This window comes from Heteronotia binoei, chromosome 7 (assembly GCF_032191835.1).
Source record: "Heteronotia binoei isolate CCM8104 ecotype False Entrance Well chromosome 7, APGP_CSIRO_Hbin_v1, whole genome shotgun sequence".
In the NCBI taxonomy this organism is placed as follows: domain Eukaryota; kingdom Metazoa; phylum Chordata; class Lepidosauria; order Squamata; family Gekkonidae; genus Heteronotia; species Heteronotia binoei.
The window spans coordinates 13,975,907-14,001,990 of record NC_083229.1 but is presented as its reverse complement, the minus strand read 5'-3'; the positions used below and the strand labels follow the sequence as shown (position 1 = coordinate 14,001,990).

At 45.8% G+C, this 26,084-nt stretch overlaps 2 protein-coding genes across 2 annotated transcripts; both read right to left on the bottom strand.

Annotated features, from left to right (window-relative positions):
- Nucleotides 1-6,772: 6,772 nt before the first annotated feature.
- On the bottom strand, nt 6,773-7,663 carry LOC132574865 (mas-related G-protein coupled receptor member H-like). Its single transcript, XM_060243097.1, has one exon. The coding sequence runs from the start codon at nt 7,661-7,663 to the stop codon at nt 6,773-6,775; it is 891 nt and encodes a 296-aa protein (XP_060099080.1).
- A 6,469-nt stretch (nt 7,664-14,132) lies between these two features.
- LOC132574864 (mas-related G-protein coupled receptor member H-like) lies at nt 14,133-24,711 on the bottom strand. The gene is made up of 2 exons (XM_060243096.1): nt 24,667-24,711; nt 14,133-15,137 (listed from the first exon to the last, which is right to left on the bottom strand). The coding sequence occupies exons 1-2, from the start codon at nt 24,709-24,711 to the stop codon at nt 14,133-14,135; spliced, it is 1,050 nt and encodes a 349-aa protein (XP_060099079.1).
- Nucleotides 24,712-26,084: the final 1,373 nt, after the last annotated feature.

Genomic DNA, 26,084 nt, shown 5'->3' with positions numbered 1-26,084 from the left:
ACCTCTACTATCACCAATTTTCTGAATCACAAAGAATTTTAAGGCTTCTAAGTTATGATCAGTCTCAGTAAAATGTTGAAGGAGAGGAACACCAGGAACTTGATGGCGAACCCTTGAGATGTGTTCCAAAACACGTGTCTTAATAGCCCTACGGGAACATCCTATGTACATTTTAGAGCAATCTCCACAGACCAGGGCATAGATGACCCCTTTAGAGTCACAATTAGTGAAACCTGTCAATTTAATGGTTGTTTGGGATCTAGGATCCACATACTCTTTTATTTGTAGAGAGTACTTGCACGCTTTGCAACCCTTGCAACGGAAATGACCAGGGGGCAATCGAGAAGACGTCTGTGCAGTATTCAAATCCGTATGCACCAAATAGTCCCTTAGATTCCTAGATCTACAGAAACCAATTATAGGTGGGGAGGCACATCCTGCAATGCTGGAAACAATACCCCAATGGCGCAAAATGATGTTTTTAATCGCTAATGCCTTTGGAGTATATTGTAATGAACAAAATAATCTTTGATTTTCCTAGCCTCTCCATTCTGTTTGATCGTACGCTGAAGCATAAGGGAACGTCCTTGTTTGGCAGCCCTCGTCTCCGCCCCTTTGATGACTGTTTCTGGATAACCCCGTTCCTTAAACTGCACTGTCAGTTGATTACACGATTTTTTATACTCAGTGACTGAGGTGCTGTTTCGTTTCATGCGTAAGAATTGCCCATAGGGTATATTATTCCGCAAAACGGGAGGATGGAAAGAGTCATAATGTAGATACCCATTCTTAGCCACCGCCTTTCTATGGTTCTTAATAGCTAGAGTACTATTGGCAGTGCGATACACCACTGTGTCCAAAAATACAATGGTGTCAGGATCTCTATTAAACGAAAACTTAATGCTAGGGTGACAAGAGTCCATCCATTCAACTAAACTCTCCAATCTTTCTGCATGTTTCATAATCAAAAAGATGTCGTCCACAAACCTAACAAAAAACAATATGTCTTCAAAGAAAGGGTTAACATCACTGTTACAATAAAAATCATTTTCCAGCACAGCCATAAACAAACAGGCAATAGATGGCGCCAGAGCGCTGCCCATCGCAACCCCTTTACGTTGCAGAAAAAATTCTTGGTCAAAACGAAAATAGTTATTTTCAATAATCAGGTCCACTAGCTCCAACAAAAAAGGTGTTGGTGGATCCAAGTCCTCTCTCTGATCCAAATAACACTGAGCTGTACTTCTCAAATCCTCAAAGGGAATATTAGTGTATAATGATTGAACATCCAATGTTACTAATGAGGCATCTGCAGGGATATAGAAATCCTCAATCTTAGAGACAAAATCTGTCGTGTCTCTAATAAAACTGGGAATCTTACAAACAAAAGGCTTCAAAAAGTGATCCACAAATTTAGATAGGGGTTCTAGTAACGAACCCTTTCCTGACACAATTGGACGACCAGGAGGGGGTCTGATTTCTTTATGTACCTTCGGGAGGGCATAAAAAATACGTACTTTAGGGTGGGGGTTATCCAAAAATTCAAACTCTTTCTTGGAGATATGCCCCATTTCTCTAGCGTCTACGAGTACCATCCTCACCAATTTAGATATTCTTTCAGTTGGATCAGTGTTAAGACGTGTATAGTATTCCACATCCGATAATAATGAACCTACCATCAAGAGATAGTCCTGCCTATCCTGAATCACAATCCCACCTCCTTTATCAGCTGATTTAATTACAAGATCGGGATTATCAGATAGTTGGGATAAAATGTCCCTTTCATATTTATTCAGATTGTTGAAGTAAGGGTTTTGTTAACGCAATCAAATCCGGGGTTTGCGTGAAGGCTAGAATTTGTCCTTCAGAAGTCAACAAACAACGGAGGGACTCCTGTGGAACTTTATTTTTGAGTCATTGTACTCATTTTGAAAACTCTGTGACTGTGTGGGGTCCTCCTTGGAATATTGTTTTGAGACTGTTGTTTTCTATTTCTATTTATACTGTATGAATGTATGCCCACTGTTGTAGGCTGTTCATTTCATTATAATAGAACTTTATATACACCAGTTAAGAGTGTTTGTGCACAATATTTTGTATTTTTGTATTTCATATATTGTGCTGCCACTGTTCTTTTGCCATAGGAAAGTGGCATGCCAACTCCTAGCTCTGCAGCAGCTTGTGCAAAAACGATGAGAAGCACCAGGGGCAAAAGGGCTCTCCACCTGGGACAAGCTCTAGTGCGAAATTGGTAAGAGACTGCTCTGCTGCTTTTAACTGATGACCATCTAAATGTAGACAAAGGTCAGGACTCCTTATTTATCCTAAGAGACTTATCTGTTCCTTTGATACAGAAGAAACAGTTGAATTCTTCCTTCTGTATTCATTTATGTCAGATCCAGCCCTCATGAGTTTGACACCCCTGGGTTAGACTATAATTAGAGATGGCAGAAATAGGGTTTTTGATGAAAGCAAGGACAAATTGGCAAGCACTCTTGGGCATCATGCAATGATGAAAGGCTGTTCCTGAAACAGCCCATGATTTAGTCTCTAGCGGAGTCAAGAGGGAAGGAGCGTGGTCTACTTAGGCTGGCAGTGGGCCTCCTGCTTCTGCATGGTGATGGTGGTACCCAGGGCGGAGATCTTTTCCATCACCTGCTACCTGGTTCCAATCACCTGTTCATGAGAGATGCCAGGGGGTGAACCTCGTAGCTCAGGGGTGGCCAACGGTAGCTCTCCAGATGACCAATGGCTGGGGCTGATGGGAGTTGTAGGCAAAAAAACATCTGGAGAGCTGCCGTTGGCCATCCCTGTCGTAGCTTATGCGTGCCACGCAGATGCTCTACCACTGAGCCACGCCATCTCTCCACTTTTTATGTTTTAGCTCAACATAGAGTAGCCAACCTGTAGTTTTTAAAATTATGTCTTATTATCATGGGCTGTGTGCGAGGGATTTCAAAGCACTTCAGGATAAATACTTGATCGGGGTGTTTTCATGGGACACGGATTTCCCAGGAATGTTGGTGACTCCAGCAGATGCAATTAATTGCTCATCAACCTTGTGGATTTGGTCATTTTAAGGAGGAGGCCTCTTTGCCTGTGGGTTCCTTTTACCCTGGTAGGTATTTGCTTGTCAGTGGGAAAACTGACAGAGTCCAAAATGTTACTGTTACAAATTAAGCAATTTAGTGGAAAGTGTTTATGCTCGGTGCACTAACTGCAAAACTGAAAGCCGATACTATTCGCTAGAGATGGCAGGGGTGAACTTTGTAGCTTATGCATGTCAACCAGATGTTCTACCACGGAGCTATGCCGTCACTCCACTTTTTAAGCGTTACTGCAGGCAAGCGGTACTTCTAAAGATAATGTCTGCTTACACCGTACTGTGGGGGAGGGGGATGTCAAAGTGCTGCAGGATAAATTCTTGATTGGTGTGTTTTTATGGGACCCGGATTCTTGGGACAGTGATCTGGGGTGACACCAGGGAAGGCAATTAATTGCACATGATCCTTGTTGATTTGGTCATGTTAAAGAGGAAGGATCTGAAAAAAGGCACAAAGATCAATGTTTGCAAAGCGGTTGTGATGACAACCCTCATCTACGGCTCCGAATCGTGGGTTTTATACCGTCATCACCTGCGACTCCTCGAGCGCTTTCATCAGCGCTGCCTTCGCACCATCCTCAACATCCACTGGAGTGACTTTGTGACCAACACTGAAGTCCTCAAGCGGGTGGAGGTTACAAGCATCGAGGCACTGCTGTTGAAGACGCAGCTGCGCTGGGCAGGGCATATTTCCAGGATGGAAAACCACCGCCTTCCCAAGATTGCCCTGTATGGCGAACTTTCCACTGGCCATCGAAATGGGCACCAAAGAAGAGGTACAAGGACTCCCTGAAGAAATCCCTTGGCACCTGTCGCATCAACCATCACCAGTGATCTGACCTAGCCTCAGATCGCAAAGCATGGAGGCACACCATCCACCAGGCTGTCTCTTCCTTTGAGAACGCACGCATAGCTGGTCTTGAGGACAAAAGGAGATTGAGGAAGAATCGCACTGCTACAGCACCAACCCCAAATCAGACTTTTCCCTGCAGCCACTGTGGCCGGACTTGCCTGTCTCGCATTGGTCTTGTCAGCCACCAGCGAGCCTGCAGCAGACGTGGATTACTGCACCTTTCTTAAATCTTCGTTCGCGAAGTCAAGCCGAGAGAGAGAGAAAGAGGAAGGCCTGTGGGATCCTGTGGGATCTTTGCACTCCAGTTAAGATTGCCAATCCCCAGGTGGGGGCAGGGGATTGGCCAGTTTGGAGGCCTTCCCCCCACTTCAGGGTCATCAGAAAGCAGGGGGAGGGGAGGGAAATGTCTGCTGGGAACTCTATTATTCCCTATGAAGATATTCCCATAGGAAATAATGAATAATTGAGCCGTGGGTATCTGGGGCTTTGGGGAGGCTATTTTTTTTTTTTTAGGTAGAGGCACCAAGTGTTCAGTGTAGCATCCAGGGCCTTTCCCCAAAATACCCCCCAAGTTTAAAAAAGATTGGACCAGGAGGTCCAATTCTATGATCTCTCAAAGAAGGTGCCCCATCCTTCATTAGAAAGGTGTGTGGTCCCTTTAAATATGATGGCCAGAACTCCCTTGGAAGTTCAATTGTGCTTGCTCCTTGCTCCACCCCCAATGTCTCCTGGCTCCACCCCTAAAGTCCCCAGATATTTCTTGAAATGGGCTTGGCAACCCTACCTCCAGTGGGGGCCTGCCTGTCAGTGGGAAGACACAGAGGCCGTCACTGTTACAAATTAAGCAGTTAATTCGCAAATGTTTACGCTTAGCACACTACAAACGCAAACAGTGAAGCTGAATCAGATACGTGAAATAGGAATGCATATGAAAAAGGCATGGATACAAAACCATCGAAAAGATGTATACGGGAAATGATGTGGACTATATAAACAAGCAAACAGGCAGTCCATAAGCAGGGGCAAATAAAACATGAGTCTGCCATGCATTTCTAAAGCAATCCCCAGTAGAGGACAGACTCAACAGTGGAGAGAGGAACCGAGAACCATTAGGCATAGCAGAGTCATTTAAAAAGTTGCAAACATAAATGCATACCCAATGCATATTAGACTATCAAAATAAACATGTTAAACTCTTATTCATCACCCCAGCACCCTCCTGTCTTTTTCTTCATAGCTTAGTTTCCTAGCAAGGAAACTAATGCAGTTTCATAGGGACTTATGCCAGAATCCAGAATGGTTGAAGAGGCGGGACCCTGACGTGTTTATGGGCCTCTCGACCTCCTGAGAATTAGGAGAAGGGACAGGGTGAAGGTGGGCCTTCAGAAGCCTGAAGACAGAACATTCTCATAGTAAGCAAGACCTAAAGTTAGGATTACCGTCCCAGATCTGGCAACAGCAGGACAGTTAGAGGGCAGAGTGGGACATAGGTATGTTTGATATCAGCAGTCACTGAAAATTACGGATCACTGGAGACTCTGAGGTAAAACCATACTGCCTTAGTGGAAGGCCTACTAAAAAAGAAAAAAAGCCACTACCGTTCCTAAAAGAAAAGACTACTTGAAAATAAAATACCATTCCAAAATGAAACAAAAATGACATTCTTATTGGATTTTTCTGCATTTACTTTGGGCAGATATTGTGGCACCCCACTGCTGCCCAAAGATGGAGACTGAGGCATGGACTTAATCGTCCCCTAATTCATGGTTTACTTAGGCTCCCAGGAAACAGGACACTTCAGACTCATAACATGCCCTACCGAACCAGAACAAGAGCTCTTCTTATCAATGATTAAACTGGTCTTCTGGGTTAGAGCTACAGATGTGTACCTACTGTAAATCTTGGGGACTTTTTGGTTTCTCCAAAGTCAGTAGTCCATTCTGGAGACTTCCCATGAAGTCTGGGGTTCAAGGAGAAGTACTCCTGTACAGAATTGTTTATGTAAACAGTCAAAGGAATGGACCCCTCATTTTACACAGACTCCAATCCTGTGGATGCTGGTTTTCATGCCATATCAGCAACTCCTTATCTTAACTCAGTTCCAGTCAACATACCAATTTCTAGGCTCCTTTATCTGAATCCACAGATTCACCCAATGCCATTCGAACAGTCGCATCAAATAAGGTAAGAAATGCAGCAAGCCACACTTTTCCTCACTCCATAATACCATGCAGGCTTAGGGACAGTTGAAATCAACTGGCGGGAGAGGTCTTCTTGTCTTTAAAATTCACTTGGACAAGTTGTGCCCCCTAAATGAACCTTTCCTTTCACTATTAAGTGGTGCTTTCCAGTGTTTACATCTACCTGTGGTTAGATGTTCCCCGTGGAATGCACAAGTATCAGCAGGTACTGCAATGTCTGATGGCAAACTCCACAGTCTGAGTCGGAAATCCATTTTGTTCAAAGATGAAAGCTTTCACTGGGCAGTGAAAACTATACTGGGTTAAATCTCCTGACCATGATCCACTGACTTTATACAAGACAGAGCCTCACTCTCCCCTTGGATGGATAAGGCCCGGTGAATGGAAGAAGCCCTGGGTTTCATGGGTCCCAGGACATCTAGCGATCGCATTCTACTCACAGAGCCTGGAGCATGTCATTATCCATTATCAAAAGCAGCAAAGGTTCAGTTTATAGATCAGGAACATTTCTTAACCTTCCAGCAACCCAAAACTATGTGACCGATACCTTTAAACAAAACGTTACGTGGGAATCTTCACATCTACAACTTGATTGACAAAGCTGGAAGCGTTTGGCTATTGTGAAGGTGTCATAGCGATCACTTGAGCTGTGGTGCAAGATTCCTCTCTGTGCTCTTCCTTCACCTCAAAAGCTCTTTGGAGTATGGCTTTCAGGCCCTGCCATCCTTGACCCCTCTTCTTTCTTCCAACCATGAAATAGATCACTGGGTTGACACAGCTATTCGGACAGGCACATACAAAGCCATATATTATCAGATAGGCATATTTTGAAGAGTTAAAAAAAATTAGTGTCAAAATAGCATTCAGAGGAAAAGCAAAGATTAGGAAGAATAGAAGAGTGAGGAAGATGATGGTTAAAAGCCTTCCTCTCCGAGGCTGTTGTGATTTACAGAAGATTTTGAACAAGAGAATTGTGGTGGAGACAGTGACAAGAGGGAGGCAAAGAGCGACACCTGCAACGAACGGATAGGAATATATCTCAAATTCCCAAAGATGTCCCAAGGGGTCGAGAATTACTGAGATCAGGAAGGAGGCAACCCATATTACTACACAAATGACAGTGGACAGATGCAATGGCCGGTGGCATCGATACCAGACGGGGAAGAGGACGGACATGCACCTGTGAATGCTGATGGCTGTCAACAGAAATTGGCTAGTATTATACATGCATGAAACAGCTATTTCAACTATCTTTGGAAAACAACTTACATGGGTTAGTAATAAAAAAGAAATCACACACAAAAAGAGAAGGACCCCAAAGTCAGCAACAGCCAAGTTCAGGATGTACGCCGTGAAAGGGCTCCTTTTGATGTGGAAACCAAGAAGGTAGATGACAATTCCATTCCCAACAAGTCCAATGATGCAAATGCATGATGTGAGGACAGAAATAATATAAGGAACATCCAAGTACTGCTCTGGTCTACCACTGGAGCTGTTATTGTACATATCACCATATGTACAGTCTTCCACAGGAGACAGGGATGTCTTGCTGAAACCGATAATTCTAGGCAACCTCTCTTTTTCGTTATATAGACAGTCCTGGCAGGAGAAAAGAGAGGTATGGTTTTATTTATTGGGGGAGGAACGGTGACTCAGTGGCAGAGCATCTGCTTGGTAAGCAGAAGGTCCCAGGTTCAATCCCCAGCATCTTCAACTGAAAAGGGTCCAGGCAAGTAGGCATGAAAAACCTCAGCTTGAGACCTTGGAGAGCCGCTGCCAGTCTGAGTAGACAATACTGACTTTGATGGACCAAGGGTCTGATTCAGTATAAGGCAGCTTCATATGTTCATATTTCAAGTAGATGATCAAGTAACAATGCAGCTTAATTTTTTCCCCTTACTTTGGTCTCTTCAGGCATGAAATCCCTTCTAAAATCCATTAATATTATTGAACAAAGATGAAATGCAATCTTCGTTAAAAACTAACAAACAGATAACTGGTCACGTACACATACACATAGACAGGAAATTTCACAGGAAGTCTTTTTTTTTTACATACATATATCAGATAAGAACATAAGGGAAGCCATGTTGGATCAGGCCAATGGCCATCCAGTCCAACACTCTGTGTCACACAGTGGCCAAAAAACCCCAAGTGCCATCAGGAGGTGCACCAGATTTTTCATCCCAGTTCTTTGGGGCAACATTTTCAGGGATCCTACGTTTCATCCAAAGGACTCATGCCCCATATTTCAGCAAACTAGGAGAAAATGTTTGTATTCTAAAGACACAAGACTTTCCAGAATTAATTCCACACAACCCGTTGGTATGGAATTATCTGGGATTGTAGCCCTCACCCCCAGGATCTTTCCTGACAAAACTGTAGACAGAGTACAAGAGTTTTGTCTTTTTATGGCATAAAAGTCTGCTTTTAGATACTCTCTGACATGTAACAAAGTCATCACTTGATCAGTTTTACCACTCAAAAATGGATTAAAACAAGTGGGACCTGTCAGAAATTTGATGGAATCAAGAGGCAACCTTTGAGAACCTGAAAAGGAAATTGACTCATTGTCCTCTGAAATTGTCCTCTGAAATTGTCCTCTGTCCTTCTCTGTTTCCTACCACCACCTTCTCTTTCTCCCCCTTAACACAAACGCAGGTCACCACTTCCACCTCCCCCTCTCATTCCTTTCCTCCCTCAGTCTCCTCCCTTCCTACCCATAGAAGAGGAAGGGAAGATTCATATACCTCACTTTGCTCTACTGTAAGTAGTCTCAAAACAGCTTACAACCACTTTCCCTACGTCTCCCTATGACCAGCAACTCTGAGGTAGATGGAGTTGAGAGGCGTCTGAGAGAACTGAGACTGACCCAAGGTCACCTAGCATGCCTCATGTCGAGGAGGAGGAGGAAATCAAACCTGGTTTTCCAGAGCTCAATTCAACACTCTTAACAACTACATCGCATTGGGTCTTCATAATGCCTGTTCATCCATCCCCATCTCCCCTGTCTCCACCCCCCACAACTCTGTTGTCTTGTCCACTCCCCCATCTGGCCTCTTGTCAGCCACCTCAGTTCCACAGCAGCTGGCCCTCTCCTTGACACCTCCTGATATTAACAGATTTCTCAATGGATAAAATATCTGCTTCCTAATTAAAAGCCAATTGTGAATGCCAATGTTTACCAAGGCAAACAAACAAGTTGTCATGGGGATAGCTCAAGCTTACCTCTTCTGGAATGGTTCCAGTGTCAACAGTTCAAGGTGACTCCAAATCTTTAGAGGTGTCCTTCAGGGAAGCATCGCAAGTAGAACTTGAGGGCACAGAGATTGGCAATGAACAAGGAGCAAGAGGTTTGGGCTTCTGATTTCCCTTCATCTACTGCAGAAAACAGTTGCCATCAAGGGTGTGGTTATTTTTCTACCTTTGAGTTCCTGATTTCTCACTTTGCGGTGTTTACATCAGGGGCAATTCTACAGAAATAATTACCCAATAAGTGAAGGTTAGACCTCCTGCTCCCACACACACCTCTGAGGAGACAGCAGCCTCCAATGCCAAGTCTGAAAGGGCAGCTTCTGGGAGAGCCCTCTCAGTCCCACCCACCTCACAGGGTGTCTGTTGTGGGGGGAGAAGATATAGGAGATGGTAAGCCGCTCTGAGTCTCTGATTCAGGGAGAAGGGTGATTCAGTCTTCTTCTCCAGGGGTTTTCCTACACTGAGCTGGCAACCCTAAAACTTTCCTTCTTTCCCATCTTTCCACAGGTCTCCCATTTGCCTCAATGTGAGGGACGGTGGCTCAGTGGCTCGGTGGCTCAGTGGCTCGGTGGCTCGGTGGCTCGGTGGCTCGGTGGCTCAGTGGTAGAGCATCTGCTTGGTAAGCAGAAGGTCCCAGGTTCAATCCCTGGCATCTCCAAAAAAGGGTCCAGGCAAAAAGGTGTGAAAAACCTCAGCTTGAGACCTTGGAGAGCTGCTGCCAGTCTGAGTAGACAATACTGACTTTGATGGACCAAGGGTCTGATTCAGTATAAAGCAGCTTCATATGTTCAATGTCCTTCCCTGCCCACTGCCAGCCTGGTGGAATTGACAGGACATAAGCACGCTTAAGAACTTCCTTAAACCCATTTGTCTTTATCACAGATATTGGGGGGAAGTCTTGGAGTTTTGTGAAGGATATGACCATTTCTGGGCGACCACCTGGATGTGATATCAGAGCATTCACGATGCTCCCTCTTCTACACATTCTGAATTACTCAACATACGAGGTTTGACCTGATGAAGTCATTGCATGGATCCAAGTGGGCAGCCATGTTGGTCTGAAGCAGTAGAACAAAGCAAGAGTCAAGCTGCACCTTTAAGACCAACGAAGTTTTATTCAGAATGTCAGCTTTCGTGTGCTACAAGCAAAGTTTATCAGGCAATAGGATGGAGTGGCAAGCAATTGCAGTCATTCATCAGATCAAACCCCATATACTTCTACAACAAGAAGCCAGGTTTATCCACATGTTGAATTTATTAGAACCAAAAGGTCTTAGCCAGCAAAACCATTTGTCTTGCCATTCGTAATTTGATAGTAAAAAGTAAAGGTAGCCCCCTCTGCGAGCACCAGTCATTTCCGACTCTGGGGTGACGTCTCATCACGACATTTTCACAGCAGACTTTTGACGGGGTGGTTTACCATTGCCTTCCCCAGTCATCTACGCTCCCCCCCTCCCAGTAAGCTGGGTACTCATTTTACCGACCTCAGAAGGATGGAAGGCTGAGTCAACCTGGAGCCAATTTACCTGGGATCGAACTCAGGTTGTGAGCAGAGAGTTTGACTGCAATACTGCAGCTTTAGCACTCTGCGCCACGGCGCTCTATGTAATATGATACTGTCCCTTTAAGTTTTGCCCGTCTGTTCCAAGCACTTGGGCTACATTGATCCTACTTGAGGGATGTGGTAGACTGCTTTTATTGAGAGCCTTTACCCTGGTGAAAGAGTGCAACCGTTGTGTCGTGGATGTTACAGATGCTGCTTGGCTCCAGGAAAAGAGGCATTGAGAAGAAATAAAAATAGTACTGGATACAAAGCCAAGAAAATTCTAAAGTAAAAACTTTGAGTGAGTCTGGTTGGGCGATATTTATTTATTTATTTTACTCCTAATGGTTCTTTATACTAGTTGGAGACTGATGCTTCTACCCATGTTATTTATTTTTTTACATTCTCAGGTTGGTATGTGTTTGTTTATCCACAGCTTAAGCCAGCATTTGAAACAGTAAAATCATACAAAATTGAAACGGATTAAAATCATACATAAAAAGGCATAAAATACTATTGTGAAACTACAAATATAACAGAACGTGGCAGTTACAGCCAACAGATTGGCAAAGGTGTTTAGCCATTTCCTGACCGAAGCATTAGAGTTTCCCTTATTCTTGTGGCATGCCAGTCGAATTTTGCTAATTTGTATGTGACCTCAGGGTTCTTATCGCCAAGAAGATTATTAAGGAGATGGAATTTTTGGCTACTGGTAAAAGGGATGGCCGTGGAAAATGGAAGTACTTCTCGATGATCGTTATAAGCCTCACAGTCAAATATGACATGGACTAGAGATTCGATTCACAGGTTGTTTACATGTGCATCTCTTGATAAAGATACTTGATCTAAATGGGAAGCATAACAATCAAAATTCCATTGAGAGCTCATTTTTTATGCACATTTGGAAAATGTATATGCGCACACATTGTATGTTGTACAGTGTACAGTGTTATTTCCTTGTAAGTCTGTATCTGTAACACTACTTTATTATTGAGTATGAAAAGGGAAAGGTCCCCCGTGCAAGCACCAGTCGTTTCCGACGCTGGGGTGATGTTGCTTTCACGATGTTTTCACAGCAGACTTTTTACGGGGTGGTTTGCCATTGCCTTCCCCAGTCATCTACACTTTCCTCCCAGCAAGCTGGGTGCTCATTTAACCGACCTCGGAAGGATGGAAGGCTAAGTCAACCTCGAGCTGGCTACCTGAACCCAGCTTCCACCGGGGATCAAGGTTGTGAGCAGAGGGCTCCGACTGCTGTACTGCGGCTTTACCACTCTGCGCCATGGATGCTAATATGCATCATGCCGTGTATGCCATGGTGAACTAGACGAAGCTGTCAATGAACTAGAAAAAACGATCAATGACAGAAAACAAGCAAATTGTAAGAGCTATGAATTCAGACACAGGACCATTTCTACATCAGGGTTGTTGGACTCATGTGTTATGAGGGCCGGATCTGACATATATGAGACCTTGTTGGGCTGGGCCGGGCTGGGCCATGTTGGACTGGGCCGTGTGTGTACCTATTTAAGATTAGGCAGCAGAGATATAAATTTTATAAAGAACACAAACACTTTTTTTAAAAAAATAAAACGTGCTTAAAATGTTAGTACTTATTGGTCTTAAAGATGCTTTCTTGGGATTTCTCCCATGGGATCCAGGAACCTGGGCAAAGGAAGCTCTGGCTCTTTCCTTACTTCCCCAGGGGACCAGGAGGGGGAGGAGTCTCAGCCAATGGAGAAAATAGAGGCTTTGCTCTTTTTTTCTTGAGCAGTTGAGCAATCCTGACATAGCAAGCTGTGGTGCAGAAGGAAGCAAGAGAGAGGAAGAAGGAAGCAGATGGCAGATGTTGTAAATTCAGTCCCCAAAATGCAAGACACTTTGGCATGGCTGGCTTCTCAGTGGCCCGTGGTTGCGCCATGGGTCATGGTCCATGCCAGGGCTGGCGGCAGAGCTGGTGCACTTCTTCCCCATCTGAGCCGTTGGAAGCCGATGAGGTGGCAGCCTGGTGTGTGCTTGTTGCGGAGTGGCTGCTGTGTTCCTGCTCAAAAGTGGTCACCAGTCGGAGTGCCTTCGTAAAGGTGATGTCATTGGTGGCCAGCAGCTTGTGGTGCAGTTTCTCCTCCTGAACGCCCACCATGAAACGGTCGAGCAGGATTTCCTCCAGGTCCCCTGTGAATTCACAGCACAGGGCGAGACCTTGCAGCTTGGAGAGGTATGCAGCCGCGAACTCGACCTGTCACTGTTGCCTCATGTAGAACACGTGTCTGTGTGTGAGACAGGTCGGTTGTGGTGATAAGTGGTCCGTCATAACCTCAATCAGGTCCTTGTATGTGGCTGCCGCAAGGGTGGTAGGTGCGATGAGCCGCTTCATCAGCTGGATGGTCTCCACCCAGCATGAACTCAAGAGGAGCGCCTTCTTTTCCGCGGCTTCCTCCATCTTGTGCAATTTGATGTAGTAGCTGAGCCGGTCCACCCATGACTCCCTGGTGGAGTTGAACTCTGGTAGGGGTTGTCCTACCAGATCCCAGCTGCGATGCATAACTCAGCATGCCAATATGGCACTGGAGCTGATGCGCGGAGCATGCGGTGCAGCTGAGTGATAGGCTGACTCAGGAAAAGCAATGGATTGTGCATTGTCATGATTGTTATTTACTGGCTTTCTACAAGGCCAATCCTCACTCCTCCTCTGGGTGGGTGAGGCCTTGTGAACAAAAGGAGCTCTGGGATTCAAGGCATCTGGCAGGGAGGGGGTCATAGGGCAACATTCTGACCTCATCGCTGGCAGCATGACATCATCTTTCACGGAAAGTAAAAAAGGGGCTCACTTTACAGCTCAGCAATATGTAGTAACACGACAGCAAGCAAAATTTTACCTTGCCAGTATTTTAAAGCAAAACATTAGGTGGGATATTTTCACAATTACAATTTAATTGGTAAAGCAAGAAGCATTATGCGGCAATGGAGGTATCATAGTGATGTAGGATTGCCAAGTCCCCAGCTTTCCAAATGGCTAGAGCGTCTGGGGAAACTATAGAGTTTCCCCAGAAGTGCCTAGAGCAGCCCCTCATGGGCGCCACCATTTTGATGATGTGACATCACCATGCCAGCGATGTAGGGGGAGGTTGGAACCTCCCGGGTGGGGGATTCCCCGCCAGGACCGGGGGCTTGGCAGCCCTATAGTGATGTCAGGGCTGTGGTGCCACATTCCTCTCTGTGCTCTTCCTCCTCCTGGAAAGCCCTTTGGAGCAGGAACTTCAGGCTCTTACTTCGTTGACCCATCTTCTTCTTCCCAACCAGGAAACAGATCACCGGGTTGACACAGCTGTTGAGGCAGGCGCATAAGTCGGCATATATTGCTAGATGTACGTATTTATAACCAGCAAAATAATTGACTGTGTAGATAGCATTCATGGGGAAAGCAAAGATGAAGTAAAAAAGGAGAGTTAATAATACGATGGTTAGAAGCTTTCCGCTCCGAGGCTGCTGTGCTTTACAGAACAGTTTGAGCAACAGAATGGTGGTGGAGACAGTGATCAGAGGGAAGAAGACAACAGAACCTGCAATAAAAGGAGAGAAAAATATCCAGTATGCCTCAAAATGTCCCAAAAGGCCTGAAAGTGTTATACTTCCTGAGGTCAGGAAGGAGAGAGCCCACATTAGAGCACACACAATGGTGGACAGGTGTCGTGGCCGGTGGCATTGATGCCAGATTGGGAAGAGGACCGACACGCACCTGTCGATGCTGATGGTTGTCAATAGAAGTTGACTCGCAGTATACGTGAATATCAAAAAGTATGCAATTATTATTACTCCCCAGAAATAGATTTCGCCTGTTAGTTCTAAACTTAAGGTCAGAGCCCCAAACAGAAGGAACCCAAAGTCAGCAACAGCCAAGTTCAGGATGTACGTCGTGAAAGGGCTCCTTTTAATGTGGAAGCCGAGAAGATAGATGACAATCCCGTTCCCCACCAGTCCAGTGATGCAAATACTTAACATGAAGATGTAGATAGCGAAATCAGAATTGGAATCCTCATCCGGTCCACCGCTGGAGGTATTATGGCTTGATGACCAAGTGCTGTTGTACAGATTAGCATCGTGCGGTCCGTCTTCCACAAGAGACAACGATTTGCTGAAATTGGTCATTACAGACGAACTTGGCCTTTTGTTATAGAAATAGTCCTGGCAGGAGAAAAGAGACAAGAGAGGTCTTGCAATATTCAAAGTAGAAGAGAAAATAACAATGCAGCTTAATTTTGTTTCCCTTGTTTTGCTCACCTTAAGCACCGGATCGTTTGCAAAAAAAAACAACACTGATATGACTAAATGAAGATTGAAATGGCAATCCATGTAAAAAAAAAATTCTAGCACCTGGTCAAAAATCCACCTCTTATATTATGACTATAAATGCAATTTCCAGGGCAGAAAGAGTTTACACACATAAAGGCGAAAAATTAGCCAGGAAGTCTTTATTTTTGTGCATCCTTGTTAATCAATCAGAATGAAATTCTCAATTTCTCAAATTTGGGGAGGGACGGTGGCATCTGCTTGGGAAGCAGAAGGTCCCAGGTTCAATCCCTGGCATCTCCAAAAAAAAGGATCCAGGCAAATAGGTGTGAAAAACCTCAGCTTGAGACCCTGGAGAGCCGCTGCCAATCTGAGAAGACAATACTGACTTTGATGGACCAAGGGTCTGATTCAGTATAAGGCAGCTTCATATGTTCCAATAATGTACACTTCATTCAAAGGAGTCACTCTCACCCATTTCATCAAAATAAGAGAAAGCAGTTTGTCTCTAAAGACACAAGACTTTTCCAGAATTAACTTAGCACATCCAGTTCATATAGAATTCTCTGGGATTGTAGCCCTCACCCAAAGAATTTTTCCTGACAAACTGTAGACAAAGAGTAGAAAATGGGTCTTTCCCCCTTCTGAGTCATGAAAACTCTAATTTTCGGAACTCTTCAACAACAGATTACCACTTGAGCACTCAGGATCAGTCTTTTCCTAATCCGTCAGGAAGCTGAGGAAATCTGCAGGTGACCTTTGAGAAACTCACAAGGAAATTCAGGGAGCCCTCTCAGCCTCACCCACCTCACAGGGTGTCTGTTGTGAGGGGAGAAGATATTGGAGATTGTAAGCCGCTCTGAGTCTTTGATTCAGAGAAGAGGGCAGGGTATAAATCTACAGTCTTCTTCTTCTTCTTCTAGCTTCCCCCAGGGACATCTAGGGAGGAACCATGACACCTTCGCTATCTCCCTCCTGCCACCTCTTTCTCCCATTTTTTTCTTCTTCTCCCATTACTCCTAACATTGGGCAACATCTCCGCCTTCCCCTCTGCCTCCATTTCTTTCCTCAGTCTCCTCCTCTTCCTACCCATAGAAGAAGAAGAGGTTATTTTAATACTCCATTTCGCTCAACCTTAAGGAGTCTCAAAGCAGCTTACAACTACCCTTCTTTCCTTTCCCCAAACCAGCAATTTCTGAGTGAGGGGGGGAGGTGAGAGGACTGTGACTGGCCCAAGATCAAACAGCAGATTTCATGAGGAGGGGGAATGGGAAATCAAGCCCAGTTCTCCAGGTAGGGTTGCTAAGTCCAATTCAAGAAATATCTGGAGGCTTTGGGGGTGGAGCCAGGAGACATTGAAGGTGGAGCCAGGAGCAAGGTTGTGACAAGCATAATTGAACTCTAAAGAGAGTTCTGGCCATCACATTTAAATGCCTTCCCTCCATTGGAAATAATGGATAGGGGCACTTTTTTAGGGACTCATACAATTGGACCCTCTAGTCCGATCATTTTGAAACTTGGATGGTCCGAATGCTATGCTGAAAATTTGGTGCCTCTACTTCAAAAAACAGGGGCCCCCCAGAGCCCCAGATACCCACAGATCTATTCTCCATTATACCCAATGGAAATCGGTCTTCATAGAGAATAATGGAGTGGCAACAGACATTTCCCTCCCCCCCATGGTTTCTGATGACCCTGAAACAGGGGGAGGGCCTCCAAACTGGGGGATCCCCTTCCTCCACCTGGAGATTGGCAACCCTATCTCCATGGCACAATTCAGCACTTTTAACTACTAGATCTTGCTGGATCTCCATAATGCCTTTCCACCCATCCCTGCCCCCCTGTTTCTTCTCCTTATGACTCTGTTGTCTTGTCCACTCTGCCATCTGGTCTCTTGTCAGCCACTCCACTTCCACGGTCCCTTCTCCTTCCCTTGACACCTCCTCATATGAACAGTTTTTTCAGTGAATAAAATTTCTGCTTCATATATTACATGACCATGTAATTGAAGCCATTTTTTCCCTAAGGCAAACAAAAGAGTGGTCGTAGGGATCTCTCAAACTTACCTCTTCTGGAATGGCTCCGAGGTCAACAGCTCAAGATGACGTCAAAGTTCTCAAGGTGTCCTTCAAGGAAGCTTTGCAAATAGAACTCGAGGGCACAGAGACGAGGGTGGACAACGCACAAGGAGCAAGATGTGCAGGCTTTTTATTTCCATTTCCTGCAGCAGGCGATTCCCATCAGGGGCGTGGTTATCTTTCTACTCTGACTTCCTGATTTCTCACTATGCAATGTTAACCTCAGGGGCAATTCTATAGAAATAATTGCCAAATAGATATACGTCCAGCGTCAGACCTCTTCATCCAGACTGTGCCAAGGGAAGTACCTGGAGGAGGGGTCGATTGCAGAAGCCCAATATGGTGCAGCTTTCCAGCTTGTCGTGATGCCCAGAGACACTGGGGAACCCTGGGGCCAGCCAGCAGCTGACACACGAGGCAACAAGCGTGAGAACCGGCTACGATGTCCTCCTTGGGTCAGGGGAATGGTGATACCAGCGAGACAGCCAATCCCATGGGCCCATCCCCCAGGATAGGGGGAGGGGGTGAGGTCAGAGTTCTTCCACCCCCAGGTGTTCCTCTAAAACAGGGGTCCCCAACCCCCGGGCTGTGGAGTGGTACCAGTCCATGGCCTGTTAGCGACTGGGACGTGAGTTGTATAATTATTTCATTATATATTACAATGTAATAATAATAAGACGACATTGGATTTATATCCTGCCCTTCACTCCGAATTTCAGAGTTTCAGAGTGGCTTGCAATCTCCTTGACCTTCTTCCCCCACTACAGACACCCTGTGAGGTAGGTGGGGCTGAGAGAGCTCTCCCAGAAGCTGTCCTTTCAAGGACAACTCCTAGAAGAGCTTTGGCTGACCCAAGGCCATTCCAGCAGCTGCATGTGGAGGAGTGGGGAATCAAACCCGGTTCTCCCAGATAAAGATCCCCACACTTAACCACCACACCAAACACTTTAGAAATAGTGCACAATTGTATCATCCTGAAACTATCCCCACCCACTGCGTCCGTGGAAAAATTGTCTTCCACAAAACTGGTCCCCGGTGCCAAAAAGATTGGGGACTGCTGCTCTGGGGACCGAGAGCCAGTTTGGTGTAGTGGTTAAGTATGCAGAAAAGGGCAACTAGAATGATTACAGGGCTGGAACACTTTCCCTATGAAGAAAGGTTGAAACGCTTGGGACTCTTTAGCTTGGAGAAACGTCAACTGCGGGGTGACATGATAGAGGTTTACAAGATTATGCATGGGATGGAGAAAGCAGAGAAAGAAGTACTTTTCTCCCTTTCTCACAATACAAGAACTCGTGGGCATTCGATGAAATTGCTGAGCAGACAGGTTAAAACGGATAAAAGGAAGTACTTCTTCACCCAAAGGGTGATTAACATGTGGAATTCACTGCCACAGGAGGTGGTGGCGGCCACAAGCATAGCCACCTTCAAGAGGGGTTTAGATAAAAATATGGAGCAGAGATCCAACAGTGGCTATTAGCCACAGTGTGTGTGTGTATATATATATATATATATTTGGCCACTATGTGACACAGAGTGTTGGACTGGATGGGCCATTGGCCTGATCCAACATGGCTTCTCTTATGTTCTTATCTGGGAGAACTGGGTTTGATTCCCCACTCCTCCACTTGCAGCTGCTGGAATGGTCTTGGGTTAGCCATAGCTCTGGCAGGAGTTGTCCTTGAAATGCCAGCTGTTGTGAGAGCCCTCTCAGCCTCACCGACCTCACAGGGTGTCTATTGTGGGGGGAGAAGATACTGGAGATTGTAAGCTGCTCTGGGTCTCTGATTCAGGGAGGAGGGCAGGGTATAAATCTGCAGTCTTCTTCTTCTTCTCCTAGCTTCCCCCAGGGATATCTAGGGAGGAAAGGACAGATCCCAACTAAGGCAGCCAGGGAGAGGTTACTGGCAGGACCTTGAAGAGGGTGCTGTAATCCTCTCCACTTGCTCTTTTCTGAGTCTCTAGACAAACCAGACACCAGCCCAACACTTCAGTCTGACAGTGTGCGATAAGCCTTTTCCTTATCTCTCCGTCCAAGGAACTGTTAAACATCTATTTTAATATATTTTCTGTTACTTCTTCAAGATTCAGTTACACAAGGGAACTTTAGAGTTCTCAGATGTTGACTGGGGTGTGCCTGCGTAGATCGATACAATTGGGAGTCACCCAGTGCTCCTGGCAAAATGTATCTTTTTTGTATATGTTCAATATGTGTTCTGCTTCTCCCTCCACTGAATGCTCACGGTGTTTCTTGATCCATAAAAATGCAGAAAGAAAAGAGAGTACCGATTTTTTTTATAGACAGCTTCAAGAGGGGATTGGATCAACATATGGAGCAGAGGTCCATCCATCAGTGGCTATTAGCCACAGCATATTCTTAGAACTATCTGTCTGGGGCTCTGTATTCTTGGTGCTTGGGGGGCAATCGTGGGAAGGCTTCTAGTGTTCTGGCCCCACTGATGGGCCTCCTGATGGCACCTGGTTTTTTCGTCACTGTGTGACAGAATGTTGGACTGGATGGGCCACTGGCCTGATCCAACATGGCTTCTCTTATGTTCTTATGTGACACAGAGTGTTGAACTGGATGGGCCACTGGCCTGATCCAACATGGCTTCTCTGATGTTCTTACGTCTGGGGCAGTGATGTTCTGTATTCTTAGTGCTTCAGGGGGTACAATGAGAGAGCTTCTAGTGTTCTGGCCCCACTGGTGGACCTCCTGATGGCACCTGGGTTTTTTTGGCCACTGTGTGATTCAGAGTGTTGGAATGGATGGGCCATTGGCTTGATCCAACATGGCTTCTCTGATATTCTTATGATTCTGATCAGCTTAGGTTGCTAAAACAACAAGATGGAGTATTGTGTAGTGGGTTCTATGTATTGATGAATTTCAGGAACACTGATAACTTTATTATGAGTAGCATAGTTGATGGCTACACTACAAAACTACTAATTGGGCCCACTGGCCAAACTTATATACATCTCTGGGTTCCCGCACAAGCACAATATTGTGTCATTCAAACCAGTGAGGGTTTGTGATTGGTTCAGGGCTGCAGAGATTTGGATCCTGCAGCCCGTTGTTCCCAAGTACCCAAGCTCAGTCGGTATGGCTCCAATGAGCTAGGCAGGAACACTCAAAGTCTTCTCTTGAGTCCACATACATAACATGGAGGAAGAAGAATTGCAGATTTATACCCCGCCCTTCTCTCTGAATCAGAGACTCAGAGCGGCTTACAATCTCCTATAATATCTTTTCCCCACACAACAGACACCCTGTGAGGTAGGTGGGGCTGAGAGGACTCTCACAGCAGCTTCCCTTTCAAGGACAACTCCTGCAAGAGCTATGGCTGACCCAAGGCCATTCCAGCAGGTGCAAGTGGAGGAGTGGGGAATCAAACCCGGTTCTTCCAGATAAGAGTCCGCACACTTAACCGCTACAGCAAACTGGCTTATTACTCCCATTCTGCAGTCACTCCACTGGCTGCCCATCACTTCCTGGCCTCAACTTAAAGTACTGGGTATCTGATATACAACCTTTTGTGGCCTTGGACCCTCACATCTGTCAGATCATCTCCCCCCGCCCAATACTCCACCACAACAGCTTCAGTCGTCTAAGCAGGGTCTTCAACAGGTTCCAGCCTGCAAATGTGTCAAGCAAGCGGATCTCAAGTAACCAGTCCTTGAGTTGAAACAAAGTATAGGTTTATTGATAATCCATGTGCTTCTATTGAGCCAAGAATTGGAACTGATACAGAGTAACAGCAGAATGCATATTTTAAAGATGCACATCAAAGGTTCTATAAACAAAGCTACAATTGCTAAACAAAGATTTCAGGTTTTCACGGCTGGCGTCATCATTAGGGTTTGTAGAATCTTTCGGGCTCAAGTGCCGTGTTCTACCGGAGAAAGTTTTTCTTCCAAACGTTTCGTTCTCAGCTGCGGAGAACATCCTCAGTGGCGTTGCAGCCGGAGCAGGCTCAATGCACAGCAGCCAAGAAGGTCAGAGCGCCTGCTCCGGCTGCAACGCCACTGAGGACGCTCTCCGCAGCTGAGAACGAAACGTCTGGAAGGAAAACTTTCTCCAGTAGAACACGGCACTTGAGCCCGAAAGATTCTACAAACCCTAATTGCTAAACAGTCTTGTATTCACGTGTGAAACGTCACACAGTACTCTTTCTTATCTCTCTGTGGTTACTCTTCCTGGGTCCAGGCTAGGCCTGAGAAAATATCCCTGGAGGCTCTATCTTCAAAGGGCGCATTCCTGCATTTGTTAGTAAAAGCGAAAGAGGCGCGGGAAGGGGGGGAGGCGCCAGCTGGCTTTCTACTTTGATGTGCCCAGTTTTCTTTTAGGGTTTGTTACATTTACAGCATGGCAATACATTCAGATAAATATAGACAGCTATGGCATTATAATGTAATAAGCATAAATTCTCCCATGAAAGCTCACTGGGTGACTTGGGCCATCCCATAATGCCAGACCAGGGGTTTTGTTGTGGGACAATGGGGAGGGGGGAATGATGATGTTTGAGTCTTAGCTGGGGAAGGGGGTTAAAAATCATCAATGAATCAATGCCCATGCAATGAATGAAGGCCTGTGCGCTTATTCTACAAGGCCAAGACAATCAACTTTGATTTCTTGTCAGTGCATTTCTCAACCTCTGAACTGCATACTATGGCAACCTCGATTTCATTGGTTTATTTCCTTTCAAAATTGCCCCCACTGTATTATTTTGGAACTGTTAGGCAATATTTCTTTTGTCATGGCTGAATAGTACCAATGGGATCAAAGTGTAGAATTAATAAAATTCGGAGATATAGGGCGTTTTCGCACAGGGCTTACCCCGGAGTGATGTCCTTCTTCACCACACAGTGTCTGCGCGGATTTTGCACCAACTGCTCCGCAGAACCCTGAAAAGCCGCAAAGTGCTGCGGCTTTTCCGTCACAAATGGTTTCGGCAAAAGCCAACTTTACATTTGCGACGCAAAAGCCGCGGCTCTTTGCGGCTCTTCACGGCTCTTCTGGGTTCTGCGAAGCAGTTGGTGCGAAATCCACGCAGACGCTGCGTGGTGAAGAGGGACGTCACTCCTGGGTAAGCCCTGTGCAAAAACACCCATAGTTAACCAATGTCAGCAAATGGAAGAAGAAGATGATGATATTGGATTTATATCCCGCCCTCCACCCTGAATCCCAGAGTCTCAGAGCGGCTCACAATCTCTTCTATCTTCCTCCTCCACAACAGACACCCTGCGAGGAGGGTGGGGCTGAGAGGGCTCTCCCAGCAGCTGCCCTTTCAAGGACAACCTCTGCCAGAGCTATGGCTCACTCAAGGCTATGCCAGCAGCTGCAAATGGAGGAGTGGGGAATCAAACCTGGTTCTCCCAGATGAGTCCACGCACTTAACCACTGCACCAAACTGGAAGGAGGAGCTGATTCATAGTGAGGAGACAGAAAAGGCACACAGTGATAGAATTAAGTTTCAATCCATGTGCCTTTTTCTTCCTTTTGGACTTTTAAAGTTTGAGATGCCAACTCTGTAAACCACTGTAGTTATGTAAGGAAGCAGCACACTTAAACAGGGCTTTTTTTGAGCAGGAATGCCAAGAAACGCAGTTCCAGCCAGCTTGCCATCAGGGGGTGTGGTCTAATATGCAAATAAGTTCCTGCTGGGCTTTTTCTACAACAAAGCCCTGCTTATACACAGAGAGACTCAAAAAGACAAAAGAAGTAGTTGGTTTTTTTTCCTCTGCATTTGAACAAACTGAGAGATGACCAGCTCAGCAAGGCGGTCACCACACTCCTTTTTTTTAGTTATTTCAAAAATTGCCACGGTTACACTATTTGAAGCATTAGGCAATATTTCTAGTGTCATGGTTTAATAGTACTAATTAAGAACATAAAAACATTAGAGAAGCCATGTTGGATCAGGCCAATGGCCCATCCAGTCCAACACTCTGTGTCACATAAGAGAAGCCGTGTTGGATCAGGCCAAAGGCCCATCCAGTCCAACACTCTGTATCATATAAGAGAAGCCATGTTGGATCAGGCCAAAGGCCCATCCAGTCCAACACTCTGTGTCACATAAGAGAAGCCATGTTGGATCAGGCCAAAGGCCCATCCAGTCCAACACTCTGTGTCACATAAGAACATAAGAGAAGCCATGTTGGTTCAGGCCAATGGCCCATCCAGTCCAACACTCTGCATCACACAGTGGCCAAAAACCCCAGGTGCTATCAGGAGGTCCACCAGTGGGGCCAGGACACTAGAAGCCCTCCCACTGTGCCCCCCCAAGCACCAAAAAATACAGAACATCACAGCCCCAGAAAGAGAGCTGCGACAATATTCTGTGGCTAATAGCCACTGATGGACCTCTGGTCCATATGCTTATTAGTCAAAGGGGATTCAGAGATCTACTTCACTACTGCCAGTAAACAGAACGGGAAACTAATACAAAAAGAGACAGATGCTAAATTCACAGAGAGATACCTTAAAGTAAGTTTAAGTTCATTTTATTTTTCTTTCCTATTGGACTTTTACAGTTTGAGGTGGCAACACTGTAAATGACTGCAACCATTGCATGCAAAAAAAAAAAAAGAGAGAGAGAGAGAGAGAGAGAGAGAAGCCAGACTCTTTCTTTTATATGGGAACAACCTTAACAAATGAAGAGCTGTCTACTTGCAAACAAAAGAGGCAGGGTGGTTGCTTGGTCATGCATGGCAACCAACAGAGACGGGGATTGTTGGCACTGCCTCACTTTTCAAACACCTGTGGATCACTTGGCGCAAACTAGACAGATTTTTAGGCATCACACCAAAATATTTGACCAGTTTCCCACTCGCCTTACGCCGCTCTGAGACTTCTCTTCTCAGCAGGGCTTCCCTCCGATTTCATGCTATCTGCCCCGGGGCTGCAACTAGTATTGGCTGTTTTGCACAGCAAATAGAGACCTCTAAAAACCAGTTTCTGTTTGCTGCACGAAAAAGCCAACACCAGTTGCAGCCCTGGAGCAGATAGTGTGAAATTGGAGGGAAGCTCCGCTGAGAGGAGGAGTGTCAGAGCGGTGTAAGGTGAGTGGGAAATCAGTCTTCGTCTTTACCAATGACCTTGATGTAAGCATTCCCACTAGACTGAGCCTGGCAACCAGAGGAAGCACTGAGGGGCAATAGAAGGAGGGCACTTGATGTAACTAATATTACCACATCACTTCCAGGTACAACCAAGAGGTGACAGTGGGCAACTCTAGGAAAATGGCAAGGTCTAAGTAGAACCATAGAGTTTCTGGAGGACAATTTCTGATGGGAAAATCCAGCCACAATTTCTGATAGCAAACTTAGGACTGCAAAGCCCTAACCTCCCCCGATGTTGCCAGCATGATGATGTCACCCATGAGCGACATCATCGCGCTAGTGACATCACACGCTGGCCGCTCTAGGCATTTCTGGGCAAACTCTATGGTTTTCCTAGATGCTCTAGCAATTTGGGAAGGAAAACTCTATGGTACAATAGGTACCATAGAGCTTTCCCTTCCAAAATGCTAGAGTGCCTGGGAAAACCATAGAGTTTTCATGGAAACGCCTAGAGCGACTAGCGTGCATGTCACTGGAACAATGACATCACTTGCAGGTGACATCATCACACTGTGCACACAAAGCACGTGTGAAACAAGTTCCCCGCCAGAGGCTGAGGGGGACTGACAACCGTAGGCAAACTCCAGAATCAGAGTCTGAAATCCATTTCAAACTAGAGAGCCAGTTTGGTGTAGTGGTTAAGTGTGCGGACTCTTATCTGGGAGAACCGGGTTTGATTCCCCACTCCTCCACTTGCATCGCTGGAATGGCCTTGGGTAAGCCATAGCTCTGGCAAAGGTTGTCCTTGAAAGGGCAGCTGCTGTGAGAGCTCTCTCCAGCCCCACCCACCTCACAGGGTGTCTGTTGTGGTGGGGAGGAAGGTAAAGGAGATTGTGAGCTGCTCTGAGACTCTTTGGAGTGGAGGGCGGGATATAAATCCAATATCTTCTTCTTCATTTTATTCAAAGATAGAAGTTTTCACCGGGCTAATCTGGGACAAAATTGTACTGACCATTATTTACTGGATTTATACATGACAGATCCTCATTCCTCATTCTACATATGGTTGGAAAAGGCCCAGTGAATGAAAGAAACTCTGGAGTTCATGGCTCCCAGCAGGCAGGAGGTCTTGGGATAACATTCTACCCACATAGCCTGGATCACATTGTTATCGATCATGAAAAGCAAGAAGGGGTCAATTCATAGATCAGAAACATTTTGTAAGCTTAAAGTTAAAGGTAGTCTCTGTGCAAGAACCAGTCGTTTTTGACTCTGGGATGACGTCACATCACGGCATTTCCATGGCAGACATTTTTACAGGGTGGTTTGCCATTGTTTTCCCCAGTCATCTACACTTTCCCTCCAGCAAGCTGGGTACTTATTTTATCAACCTCGGGACGATGGAAGGCTGAGTCAACCTGGAGCCGGCTACCTGGACCCAGCTTCCGCCAGGATCAAACTCAGTTCGTGAGCAGAGAGTTCGGACTGCAGTACTGCAGCTTTCCCACTCTGCGCCATGGGGCTTTTAAAGGTAAAGGGTGGTTTGCCATTGCTTTCCCCAGTCATTTACACTTTCCCTCCAGCAAGCTGGGTACTCATTTTACCAACCTCGGAACGATGGAAGGCTGAGTCAACCTTGAGCCGGTTACCTGAACCCAGCTTCCGCCAGGATCGAACTCAGATCGTGAGCAGAGAGTTCGGA

What these genes read in the sequence shown, in the direction of transcription:
- LOC132574865 (XM_060243097.1), bottom strand. Translation starts at nt 7,663, where the DNA reads ATGTACAATAACAGCTCCAGTGGTAGACCAGAGCAGTACTTGGATGTT.
- LOC132574864 (XM_060243096.1), bottom strand. Translation starts at nt 24,711, where the DNA reads ATGTCGCTCATGGGTGACATCATCATGCTGGCAACATCGGGGGAG. An exon ending in TGCTGGCAACATCGGGGGAG is followed by an intron (nt 15,138 to 24,666) that starts GTTAGGGCTTTG and finishes TTCTCCTGCCAG; the next exon opens with GACTATTTCTATAACAAAAG.